The sequence below is a fragment of the Otolemur garnettii genome, unplaced genomic scaffold, assembly GCF_000181295.1.
Source record: "Otolemur garnettii isolate 467f Iridium unplaced genomic scaffold, OtoGar3 scaffold00114, whole genome shotgun sequence".
NCBI classification, from domain to species: domain Eukaryota; kingdom Metazoa; phylum Chordata; class Mammalia; order Primates; family Galagidae; genus Otolemur; species Otolemur garnettii.
The window spans coordinates 4531538-4545213 of NW_003852509.1; the positions used below are offsets into that span (position 1 = coordinate 4531538).

The 13676-nt window shown below is 45.8% G+C and overlaps 1 protein-coding gene across 1 annotated transcript in view; it reads right to left on the bottom strand.

Moving 5' to 3' along the window:
- DLGAP2 (DLG associated protein 2) overlaps positions 1 to 13676 on the bottom strand; it is a 480560-nt gene that overhangs the window by 6594 nt on the left and 460290 nt on the right. Inside the window, exons 11-12 of the mRNA XM_012809840.2 lie at positions 11501 to 11916; positions 738 to 829 (exon numbers count right to left, since the gene is read on the bottom strand). Coding sequence (XP_012665294.1) covers positions 738 to 829; positions 11501 to 11916 — 508 coding nt within the window. The remainder of the gene's footprint in view (positions 1 to 737; positions 830 to 11500; positions 11917 to 13676) is intronic.

Genomic DNA, 13676 nt, shown 5'->3' on the forward strand with positions numbered 1-13676 from the left:
TTCATTTTTTTTTTTTTTTTTTGAGACAGAGTCTCAAGCTGTCACCCTTGGTAGAGTGCCATGACATCACAGCTCACAGCAACCGCAAATGGTTAGGCTTAAGCAATTCTGTTGCCTCAGCCTCCCAAGTAGCTGGGAGTATAGGCACCCACCACAATGCCTGGCTATTTTCTGGTTGTAGTTGTCGTTGTTTGGCAGGCCCAGTCTGGATTCAAACCCGCCAGCTCCAGTGTATGTGGCTGGCACCCTAGCCGCTGACTATAGGCGCCAAGCCTCTAAAGCAGTGGTTCTCAACCTTCCTAAGGCCGAGACTCTTTAATACAGTTCCTCATAATTTTATGGTTGGGGGTCCCCACAACATGAGGAACTGCATTAAAGGACTGGGCACTAGGAGGGTTGAGAACCACCACAAGGCTCTTCAAATGCAGTTGTTTATGTGTTTTTATTTCCAGCCACCTCAGTTCATTTTCTTTATTTGTGACATCAGCCATAATAGAAATTTTCATTTCATGTCTTCTGAGACCTCTCCCCATTCCTGGGACCCCCACCCCCCACTCCCTGCTCTGCCCTTCCCCCACCAACAGGCCCCCTGTAGTCTCCCAGTGGCTCCTCCAACCCAGCCTGTCCCAGGCGTGGGAAGGGGAAGTGTGCCCACTGCTCCCCCACCCAGTGCTCTGCCCAGACAGGGACAAAAAGAATGTCGGGGGCCCAGGGCTGGCTTTCCGCGCAGCACTCACCATGTTCTGTTGGCAAAGCCAGTAAAACTGCTGGAACTTCTGGGACATGAGGAGCTGTGCGCTCCCCACAGCGCTCCTGATCTTGCCGAGAACTATTTAAATAAAAAACAGAAAATCAGCAAACAGGTTCTGTTAAATAGCAGCAGCGGCTTTGAGGAGGGAGGGATCACAGTGCAGGGCAGGGCAGTTTTCCCCTCTTACTGGAGAGCTGAACCCTGGGGTCTGTGGTTGGAACACGCCGGGGGCCCCTTCTTTCCATCTGCTCCACCCTCGGTTCCTGGGACCATGTGAAGATGACTAAATGCCAACTGTGAGGATGTTCTTGGGAACATCCAGCTCAGCCGGGCCCCCTGCATGCTGCAGGGGCTTCCCATGTAGTGGTTGCGAGGCTGACTTTCCAGTCGCTGTGTGAGTGAGAAGACGACAGAGGCCTGTGTGAGCAGAGACATCAAGCACTTCCTCTTTCCACGGTTAGAAACACTTCGACGTCTGTAATATCCTTGGATTCTATCAAAGAATTCCCAATGAGCCGTGGGCGGCTGCCTCCTGGCAATGCAGAGATGTGTCTCACGCATGAGGAGACTATGGAGAGGCCACACGGGAAGGCTGTGACAGCGAGAAGACGCTGCTCTCGTTATGGACTCAGCCAGAGGGCCGTGAGTTACAACGGGTGCTCACCCCATTGATTGATCAGAGATACATATTCACAGCAGCAATGCTGCCCTGGTGTGTGTGCTTGAGTAAGCCGGCCAGGGGTTTAATGAGGTATGAAGACTCACTTTAATCTACAAGTGATTCCTATCTTGAATGACTTTGTTAGTTGAGTAGATCTTTTAAAAATGTAAACAGTATAGTCTTATCAACAGAAAAAAGGAAGTAAAGGAAGATAGGTGTGAGTGCTTCTGGATTTAGACTGGACAGATTGAAGTCTGTCCAAGAAGGAAAAGGCAATTTCCCACTGCTGCGTACCTCTGAGCTTCCTCGGGCCTCCTCTTTCCCTGGGCTCATGTTTAACCCTTGGTCTGCTGTAAGGACAGTCACCATTTTGGAAATACTAATCTCCAGATCCTCAAAGCCATTTCTTGGGATTCATTTCCTACTATGCGCCCTGGGCCCATTTTCCTTTCCAGGCCTTCCCTGACTAAGCAGCAGTGCAGTCTGTGCTCTGTGGAGTCTGCCCAGTGCGGCGGCCGGAGTTATCACCTGGGTTCAGTGGTGATAACTGATCACCACTGATCAGTTAGCAGGCCTGATCTCGCTCAGCCCTGGTAAGACAGGTACCCACATGGCAACTCTTCCCACATCTTCACAGGAGCACCATCTCCACGTCTACAGGATGAATCAGGCCACCTGTCCAACTGCTCTTTCCCCCAGCATCTTGCTAATCTGCACTCAATACCCGAAAGCTGGCAGAGTGTCTGGTTCTCTTCGGCGTTCACTGGGGAGGCAAGCATTGGCTCGCAACTGCCAAGGAAACGGGGCCTCATCCTGAAGACATGTCTCTCCAAGCAGAGGCCAGAGGCAAGCCAACACAAATGCTTGAAGATTTATGTATTTCATTATGAAATCTCTATGTGCTTGTGGTTTTACCAAGAGAACAGTAGATGGTTAGAGCTTGAGGGACCTTCACAATCTGTGTGTGAACGTCCTGACGGGTCTGGCACCAGGCAGATCCAGACTCGCTAGGTTTGGGTGGAGCTGGAAACCCCAGCTCTACCCTCTAGCAGCGAAGCCTAGAGGGCACTTGTGGCACAAACCCAGCTGCAGAGCAGAGAACCTCCTGTACAGCGTCTTCCTGAAGTGACGACTTCCCCAAACCTTGGTTATGTTAACAGCCAGGGTCAAAACCAATTGTTTTTGAAACTCACTTAACACTTGCTAGAAATTGGCACCACAGATTCTGACGTCTGATGGTGCAAGAGACAGTGGCTGCTGTATCCTTTCCCTCAGCCTGACTTTAGGGTAAAAAGAATCCTGGACAATGGTCAGAACGGCTTTAATAGCCGTATAATAAAATGTTATGAGGCTATTGAAAATGATGTTCCAGAAATAATCTATTGATTTGAAAGGGTTTTAGCACATTGTGATATAAAAGAAGTCATCTGAACAACAGGGCACATTGTACACTATTTGTTTTTAGAAAATGAGTGTCTGGCATTATATATATAAAACATTATTTTAAAAGTGATTCTTCTCCTAGGGAAGGAAAATACACTTAAAAACCGCTTCCTTATTTGTCTGTATTTTCTTATTTTTCTGCAATGAGCCCAGATTTTGTTTTGTTCCCCAAAGTTTTATTACAAATTTTTCACTCATGCAGAAAATTCGAAAGAAAAAGTGTCGCACACACCTCAATCCCATCACTCAGAATTGGTGATTAGCATTTGCCACATGTTTATATTTTTTTCCTGAATCATTTGAAAGGAGGCTGTAGCCAGTACTTCACCCACTCTCATCCTGTATAACCACCGTGTCATTAACATTTCTAAGAAGTTGATAATAATTCCCTAGTATCATCTAATTCTAGATGCTTCTAGTGTATTAAAAAGAATAATAACCTGTAAGTAACTTTTAACAAAAGTGAGTAAATTAGATGACACTTTGGCATCATTTCAGTGTATTTTTTTTTAAAGAAGAGTAGCAGGTTGTCCGGCATCTTGATACCTGGCTCTGTGCCGTTTGCAAATCCCCTCCAAGAGGGCTGCTTTTGCCATCCTCCCCTCCACCCCATCTACCCCCGGGATCTGATCTGCCAGCCAAACAGGAGCCCCTGGATGTGACAGAAGGCGGGGCGGGGAAGGCTCTGGCCAGGCTCTGTCTTGGGAGTGCACAGAACAGGGAGATAGATGATGGGGAAGATGGGGCTGAGGAGGCCAAAGCAGGAGGTGGGGTTTGAACAGAGTCTCAGGGTCTTCAGCCTTACCGCCCCTGAATGCCCCCCATCTCATCTGAACAGTGTCTCAAGAGGGGAGAACGTGAAACCTCTTCATCTTTCACTCACACGAGGGCACCCCCAGACTGAACACATTTCTGCAGCCCTCGCCTGCTGATGCTGAGGTGGGAGGAGGCATCTTTGCTTTTGAAACATTGAATTTCTATTTCTTTTGTCTTCTATAACCTGCTTAATTGATGAAAACATTTACAGGGACTTGTCTTAATCAAGCTGTTGCTGCAGAGATATAGAGAAGTGGGCATTTGAGGACACTTGCTGTACCGGCTCTCTGCTTCCTCAAACTGTAGTTAAACAGTCAGCCAGGTTTATAAAATTCCAGTTTTAACCCCCAATTTTCACATTCCTCTTAAAGTAGAATTCAGCTGAACTATTAATACAAAGTGCTTCAATTTATTCTCTCGAGCACAGCATGAATAGATGGGCAATATCTTGGTATTGATTTAATGTAGTGCAGAGTTATTATAAAGGTATCAATTGAATATTGCACAGAAGAGATTATGAATGTCAAAGAGTGTAGCTAATGACACGGCTGCTAACGGCAGGAGGATTTTGCTGTTCAGTGAATGGGAATGATCCTATCTGATACCGATAATGTAAATAGCTTCCTATAAGTGCAAAGAATTAGGAGTGCAAATTCAATTTATTCTTTTCCACTATACCTCCCTAATTTAGTTATAGTTTATACACTTTTTCTCTCAAGAGCTTCAGATAAGCACTGATACTCATTAGAATGCAAATTTACAAAGAACCTTATATCACCCTTGACTTTGATGTACAAAGAAATTTAATTAACATACTTGGCTCTTTTAATTTATTTTTTATATGTCTTCTATAATTTCCAATTCTGTCTAAATTCACTATGAAGTGCCAGGACGACATTTACACTGTTCTTCGGTTTCAAAATTTGAAGTATATTTCATTAAGATTTGCAGAGAGTTTGATAAGATCATTTAAGTATTTGTACCCTCCCTGATCACTCGGGGTTCCCTGTGACTAATTTCACAGAGTGGGTATGGAGGACCCACTGATTCCAGAAATCTCCTTTCTACCTCTCAGGCTTCATCATCTTCATGTTTTAGAGCAGGCTTCCTTTTTCTGTGTTTTTTAATTGATGTATCATTGTGGTATATATTTTGGGGGTCCATGTGGTATACATGTCATGCATAATGATCAAGTCAGGGCAACTGGGATGTCCTTCACCTCAAACTTTTATGTTTTGTTCGTGTTGGGAACATTACAATTCTTTTCCTCTAGCTATTTTGAAACCTAGAATAAATTATAATTTCTTCTCATTTCTCTTTGTACTGTTGACTCCCAGACCTTCCTCCAGCTGTCCCCCTTAACCAACCACCCCCTCCTCCTTTTCCCTTCTCTCCACCCACTTCTCCTTTTTCTTTCTCTCAGCTTCTAGTGACCACCAACCTACTCTCTCCCTCCATGAGGGCAACTCTTTTAGGTCCCACAGATGACTGAGAATGGGTGACATTTGTCCTTCTGTGCCTGACTTGTCTCACTTAATGTCCTCTAGTTCCATCTGCGAGGCTGTAAATGACAGGACTTCATCCTTGCTCATGGCCGAATGCTACTCCCGTGTGTGCACACCGAGTTCTCTCTGCCGGTCATCCAGTGATGGACACCCCGTGATTCCACACCGTGGCTGTGTGAGTACACTGCTGTGAACACAGGGGTGCACTGACTCTTCCCCATACGGATTTCATTCCTCTTAGGCATAGACCCAGCAGTGGGCATACTCATGTGCTAGGTCCCACGGCAGTTCTATTTTTAGTTTTCTGAGGGACTCCATGCTGCTCACCACCACGGCTGCACTAATGCACATTTCCACCATCCTGCTATGAGTGTTCCCTTTCTTTGCACCCTTGCCAACATTTGTTAATTAACTAATTAATTAATTAATTTTTGAGACAGCGTCTCACTTTGTTGCCATCAGTAGAGTGCCATGGTGTCGCATCTCACAGCAACCTCAGATTCCTGGGCTCAAGTGATTCTCTTGCCTCAGCCTCCATAGTCGTTGGGACTGTACGTGGCTGCCACAATGCCTGGAGATGGGGTCTTGCTCTTGCTCAGGCTGGTTTTGAATTCCTGAACTCAAGCAATCTACTTGTCTTGGCCTCCCAGAGTGCTAGGATTACAGGCATAAGCCACCAAGTGCCTGGCCTCATTTGTTACTTTTGTCCTTTTGTGGATGGCCATTGTAGCTAAGGTAAGAGAATATCTCATCATGGTTTTGATTTGCATTTGGTGATGTAAACATTTTTTCATATGCTGTGGCATTTCTTTTGAGAAATGTCCATTGAGACCTTTGCCTGTTATCCAGCTGAGTTTCTTATATATTTGGGTTATTAATCAATCTCTTGTTGGATGGATAGTTTGCAAATATCTTCTCCCATCCTGTGTACAGATATTTACCCCAAATCTTTAAAATGTGTAAGACGTAAGATAACCTCGAACATGTCTTCACTGATAATTGCTTCCTAAGCTGTAAGCACACATTTTCATGATGCAGCTTCCCTGCGGTAATTTAGTTGTTGGGATGTGAGAGACATCTTCATGGGCACTTACTTTGTCCTTAGCAGGATGCCTAGTTAGTTGGTGGCCTGCATCAGCCTGATCCACACAGGAGACCTTCCCCTGGTCTGCATGTCCAGCCAGACGTTTGGGAGCAGTGGGTGTTCCATTAGGCCATACAAACACATTGACCCTGAAGCTGGCAGCTACCAGTGTGTGTATGACAATCTGTTCTGCTCAGAACATTGCCATGAATTCTGATTCTTTTTTGTTGTTGTTGGTTATTTATTTATTTATTTTTTAAGAGACAGAGTCTCACTTTGTCACCCTCAGTAGAGCGCCAGGGCATCACAGCTCACAGCAACCTCCAGCTCTTGGGCTTAGGTGATTCTCTTGCCTCAGCCTTCCGAGTAGCTGAGACTTCAGGTGCCCACCACAATGCCTGGCTGTTTTCTTGTTGCAGTTTGGCCGGGGCCGGTCTTGAACCCACCACCCTCAGTATAGGGCACCCAAGTCCGGTGCCCTATTTGCTGAGCCACAGGCGCCATCCTGAATTCTGATTCTTCATTCTTTTATCCTCTCTGCTGATCTAAGACAGCCTGGGCCAGCCTGGCGGAGCCAGGAGGCTTTTCTTTGGCCCTCCTCAGCTCCTGTACTGAACACCTGTTCACTTGGGCTCTTTGTAATCTGCTTTTCCCTATGTGAAAACCTACTGCGACTGGACCTCATCGCTACCCAGAGATCCTCTTGTTTCAGCAGTGAAGGTGGCCTGGGAGACCCAGAGCCTTTCCTCGGCTCCCAACTCTTGGGTTAATATGACTTGTGAGCCTGTTGGTCCCTCGCTCATTCTGTCTGTGAGAGGAGGGCTCAGATGAGCAAACCACTAATGCTCTTCCCAGCTGGTCTGTGGGTCTGCCCAGGTGGACACCTTTGAATTATTAGCTATTTTGGGAGGTGGTGTTTAGGACAAAGAACTTTTCAATACCCACTGTTCAAAAGATCCCATCTCTCCATGGGCTCCCTCATTGAGTTTCTCATAAGAGTTTAACATCTCCACAGATTATCAAATAAGATGTTTATAGCTTTGGAATTATTTCATTTATTTCAGAAAATATACTAATTTTTTGTTTCACTTTATGCTATTTACCCATTTGGTTTATCATAATTTATACAAAAGTCCCCATACACTAGTCTAGTGATATTTTTATTTGCAGATGAATAATAGCAAGCCTGCATGAATATGACTTAACATAAACCAGTACCTGTTTGGGCTCCTGACCATTCCTATTAGCCATAGAGGACAGAATGAATCCAGATTCATTCAGTCAGTTCAGTGAACTGTGTTATAAAATTATCGTTCAGGCAAAAATTATTTCATGTTGTGGAAATTTCAATATTCAGAGCTCAGAGTTTTGGTCTAATAAGTCATTTAATTTAATCTTTATATTTTTATTTTTTCAGTTTTTGGCCAGGGCTGGGTTTGAACCCACCACCTCTGGCATATGGGGTCAGCACCCTACTCCTTTGAGCCACAGGTGCCGCCCCTTTAATCTTTATTTTTAAAGTGCCATAACCAACCACCCTGTATCTGCTCCTAAAATTAGGACTAGCACTGAAGGTCCCCTTACCTCTTAAACATTGTTAGGGACCTATCTGGATCGGCATTCTGCTTGTTTTATGTGTGAAGTAGGCAGATGAGATACATAACAAGTGTTCTGTCACCTTTGTCCACAAAGAGATGAAGGTATCTGGGCAAGTTAAGAAACGAAATTAAGACAATCGCGGCAAGAAGCGAGGGCCTCATGCTGTGTTCTCTGGGCTTGGGGCTGGCCACAGTGCAACCCCACTCGGCGAGTGACTGGCAGTGGAGAAGAATGTGCCCAGGCAGGATTATTCACCAGGTGTCTGAGGGGTGCACAGGACGCCCAGCTCCCCAGCTGAGGACAACCAAATGACTCTCTGTGACTTTAGGTGCTGTGCTTTCCCCAAGTCCCCAAACATCAAATCTGCCCTCCTTGTTAAGGCTGCCCTTCTTTCTCACCTTCTCTCTTTCCCTCCCAGTTATTGTTGGCAGAGAGCTTTGTGCCAAATACTGTGTCAGGCACTGCTGCTGGGTAATCAATATATCAAATATGGTCAGTGTATCCTGGACCCTAATGTCCCCAGTGAGAGCAGAGGGGTTAGGTAGAGCTTTAGGAAGACACAGGGCCATCTTATCCTGTCCCCAAGTCCTTGGAGAATGGTGGAGCCCAGGGTACTCTGGGGTCAGGTAGCCCAGATGCCTCCCTCAGGCCATGGGCCCTGCCAGCAGGTGTACAGGGTGATGCTGAAGGAGGTCTCTGCAGAGGAGCACAAGCAGGGCCTGCTCCCAGCCCTCGGCCTTTGTTGGTGCCCTTGAATCTCCTCTTATCACCCACCCACCTGCCAGGTCAGATCCCAGCAGCCTCCAGGGCCAGCACAGTGCCGGCCTCTCCAGGCACCTGTGCAGTTTCCCGGTTGAAAGCGTCCTTCAGACTCCTGAGCTCTCGTGTGTGTTATCTTCACTGCGCTGAGTACACCCCGTATTTTCCATTTCCTGCAAATAGGTGTGTCCTGGTCTCATTTTCCCCAACCTAAGGTTATATCTTAGTCATTTTTATAACAATTTTGTTTATTGGAGAGTGGCTTAGTCATAGTAAAAAAAAAAGGTAAAAAACCCCCCAAAAAACCAAAACCAAAGACACCACTCAGGTATTTAGGGAAATATAATTTAGGGGCAGCAGGAATCCACTTCCCATGGTGTCTTGCTGAAGAAAACTGTGTCTTCCAGAAGCCTATAATGAGGCAAGTCAAACTTAAACACCTCATATCCTAAGATCATGGGCGCTTATTGCTGTTTTGTGTCCTTATATGTCAACAAGTTCAACTTTGTATGTTGTACTTTCACGGCATAATTCATAGAGTTTTCTTAAACATTCCCAGGGACAGAAAAGGTGACTTACCATGACAGAGCTTCTGCCCGGTAGCCTCTGCCCCACCCCTCACATCCCGGGCTGAGGGCAGCAGAGCCTGTGTGTGCTTGTCCCTGAAGGATTCTCTCTGGACCACAGAGTGGCCACAGCTACGTGGGCAGAAACAAAGCAGCAGAGGAAGAAAGTTGCCCGTAAAGGAATGTTTTGATTTCATGGCCTGACACAGCGTTGTGGAAAGCGCAGCCTTTGATCTCAGACAGCTCTGGCACTGAGTCTCAACTCCTCTGCTGTACTTTGTGTGATCTGGGGCGAGATATTAATCTGTCAAAGCCCCAGTTTCTTTATTTTTATAACGGTGACAATAATGTCTACCTATTACATTGGGATGAGCATTTAATGAGGCACGTAAGGCACTTACCTGGCATACAATAAATGTTCAGTAAGTCCTGATTAAGAGGCTTCTTTTTCTAAGGCTGTCTCTGTAAAAGCTATAATCCTTGAACAAAATAACTAAATTGAAAGGATACGCTAAATGGATAAGGCAAATATTGCTGTGTGTGAACTTACTAACACAGCAAGTTCTCCCCACCCCACATGGCTGCAGGGAGGCCAGAACTTTCTGAATGTGTCCTGAGTGGTATAAATTCAAATGCTGATAGAATAAAATTGCACAGACATTTTATGGGGCTAAGACAGGAAAAATATTACCTCTTTCTGAACTTTCCCCTGGTACTTTATTGAGGAATCACATGACACAGAGAATACTGACTCACCACCATTCAGATCTCACAGTCTGTCCAGCCCTTGAAGGAGCTGCCCCTGCCCGGGGGTTCTCTCTTTGGCACAGAAAACTGGAGCAGACTATTCAAGACTAACTTAAATTTCGTGTCAACCTCCACAGTTCAGTTTTTCTGTGTTTATCTTTGTGATAAAGTTTATAAATCCCTTTTATAATTAAGATGGCTTTGCTAAGTTGAAGCATATGCCAATAAGTAAAAAAAAAAATGCTGTAGAAAATGAGTGATTTTTAAATATCAAAATTACGGTCACTCGCTTCATTAAATGTACCCTAAATAGATGATAAACGCCAACGAGTGCTCCGTGAACAATTTGGAGATGGCTACGCTGACATCACCAGCCACGTGCAGAGCTGAGGGCTGCATCACCATGGCAACACCTCCTCCCAAATACTCAGAGTCTGACATCAACCCATGTAAGGAATGTGTGGAGTTAGATGATTAAGAGAAATGTGGAGGAGCAGCCTTAGTCTGTTAAAGGCAACGTCGCCCCTTCCGCCTAGGTTAATACCACAAGTTATAACATCTAAAATCAACACACCCATATGTTTCAGACTGCTTAGGTCCTCTCTACCTCACAGGCGATGTAACTTCATTGCTGCTGGTCCCTTCCTACGATTATTGGCAGACTCCGCTTCGGCAAGTCATCTAGAACTGGAATGTCAAGGCTGAACTCCCAAGGGTATCAGCTTTGCTTGTGAAGTTCAGGATGTATGAGTGTACAAGGGAATTCGTGGGAAAAGAAAAAGAAATACTTTAAAAAGAGCATGTTTTGTCACATAAGACATCGAGTAATACCTCTGTGGAATTGTGTTTTGTTCAAGACAAGTGTTGGTTCTAAGCATTTTGCAATTATATTCTTGGTCTGTGAACACAGACAGACTGGATTAGCTTAGAAATCACACACGGCCACTTGCGAAAGAAGCTGCTTCTGAACAGCCTTGGTGGGTTTCTCCCGGTGAACAGGAGGGGTGGACAGCAGGTGCTGCCCCTTTCCACGGAGCGAGGCAGAGACCTACAGAGCCCAGAAGGTTCTCAGTGAGGAAATCACAGGATTCCTACTCGACCCAGGGAGGAGAGGACCAGGCAGCTAACTGGCTGACTCTGTTACTCAGCTTCAACTTTTCTTTAGCATAACATCAAGACATTTTCTTATAATCAGGGGGCAGTAATAATTCTAGAAAATAAACAGAATGCTCCAAATGAAGTTACTTCCAGATTTCGAGAGAACCATTAAGTGGAATATGAGGTAAACTACGGTCCCAAGGAAACTGATTGAATAATCGATTGTACAGCCAACTTCTCTAACAGAACAGAACACGCACGTGAACGGACCCCCTTCGACACTGCAGCAACTGTTTTTCTGCTCATGTACTTCTATCTTGTCTTATAATTGGTTGGCATATGGTAGAAAGCACATGTATTTCATTCCCTAAAATACCAAAGGAATTTTCCCCATTAATATCGACATTTCCTTCACTGAAAAACCACCAGTGTATAAATGGCCCCAGGGGAAAAAAAAAGCTGAGCTCTTACCTTCCTCTGAGAGGTCATTCTCCTCGGCCTCTCTTTCCATCTCTTTGCACCAGCCTTCCATCCTCTTGGTCTCCGTGTGTAGCAGTTTCAAAAACCATGAGCCGTCCCTGCGGCAGGGAGACATCCTGCCGGTCTCCACCGTCTCCAGGGACGGCTCCAGCCAGGGGTCAGGTGGGGGCAGGCTTGACGTGTCCACAGGGGCTCTGTAGTCTTCCCGGTAGCTGAAGAGGCCCTGGGTCCGTACAGTCCGCACTGCTCCGTACTGGGTGGGTGTGCTGGGTTCCGAGTGCCGCTGGAAGGAAGAGCCGAACTGGAGGCCTTTGTCTTCCGTGGCGATGTGTCCTGGAAACCCCTCCAGCTCCAGGTCAGCCTGGACGCCTGCTGTGACGCTGTTGGACCGTTTAAAACGCCCGTGTCTGGAAGGAGGGAAAGAAGACAGATGGTGGCCTTCCTGAGACAGCTGTGCAACGAAATCCTAAGTACAGCATCTGAGGCACACACCTGAGCCTGCACAATCTAACAGCGCAGAGCAAAGAGCCATGCTCCATCTATGAGCAAATAATTAAACTTGAACATCTACTTAAGTCTTAATACCTAAAGAATACTCAGTTAAGATTTCAGTTTATTGCTCAGCATGGTGGCTTATGCCTGTAATCCCAGCATTTTGGGAGGCTGGGGAGAGAGGATCACTTGAGTCCAGGAGTTTGAGACCAGCCTGGGCAATGTAGTGAGACCCCCTTCTCTAAAAATAATAAAAAATAAATTAAAAAAAGTTTATGTTTATTGCATGATACAAAGGAAGTTAATGTGTTTCAGAAAATCACCATCAGTGAGTGGTTACTTCCTTTCAGAAATATGCTATGAGTTTATACAACTTCCACTTCACTGCATATACCAAGGGTGCCAAAAAAAATGAATACACATTTTAAGAAAAGAAAAAATACTATATTAAAATTGTACTACTTGGCCAGGCATGGTGGCGCATGCCTGTAATCCCAGCACTCTGAGAGGCTGAGGTGGGTGGATTGCCTGTGCTCAGGAGTTTAAGACCAGCCTGAACCAGAGTGAGATCTCATCTCTGAAATAGCCTGGGGTTGTGGTGGGCGCCTGTAGTCCCAGCTACTTGGGAGGCTGAAGCAAGAGGATTGCTTGAGCCCAATAGTTTGAGGTTGCTGTGAGCTGTGACACCACAACACTCTACTGAGGGTGACAAAGTGAGGCTCTGTCTCAAAACAAAACAAACAAACACACAAAAAAACCCTGTAATACTCAAGTCACAGTAACTTGTAAGTGAAGAGATACCATATACAAGATAACAAACATTATCAGTGTATGTCAAGCATTACAATTTAATACAGATTTTTCCTTTCTTGAAAATTTTCAGCACCCTTTGTCTAGACAGTGATGGCCAGTGTTGATTCTTCCAGGCAACAACATCTATATCTGATGAGGGTCAGTTGTGTCCACGTCACATCTCAGGCCTGAGCTTCTGCGCTTAGTAATGTCCCCAGGAACTCTTGCATACAAAATATGGAGCCAAATTCTGACTTCCCAACATGTTTGAAAAACATTCTCCTCTGTTATGTTAATGTCATCGGCTTTCACTCAGTGATGACTTAAATGGCTGGCAAGAGAGACTGGCTACTGCTAGTGAGGACTCCACGTGTGGCCTGTGTCACATGTATGTGTGATACGTGCGTCTCTGTGTGTAATCTGTGTGTCTGTGCAGTGTGTCTCTGTGTGTGATATGTGTCGGTGTGTCTCTGAGTGTGATACGTGTGTCTGTGTAGTGTGTCTCTGTGTGTAATCTGTGTGTCTGTGCAGTGTGTCTCTATGTGTGATATGTGTTGGTGTAATGTGTCTCTGAGTGTGATACGTGTGTCTGTGTAGTGTGTCTCTGTGTGTAATCTGTGTGTCTGTGCAGTGTGTCTCTATGTGTGATACGTGTGTCTGCACATCCTAGGGTACTGTAGCCCGTGTGAGCTCTCCACTTCTGTCTGCACACCCCAGGGTACCGTGTGTGATATGTGTGTCTGTACACCCCGGGGGTACCGTGTGTGATACGTGTGTCCGTACACCCTGGGGTACCGTGTGTGATACGTGTGTCCGTACACCCCAGGGTACGGTAGCTCCGTGTGGGCTCTTCACTTGTGTCTGCAGACCCCGGGGTACCGTG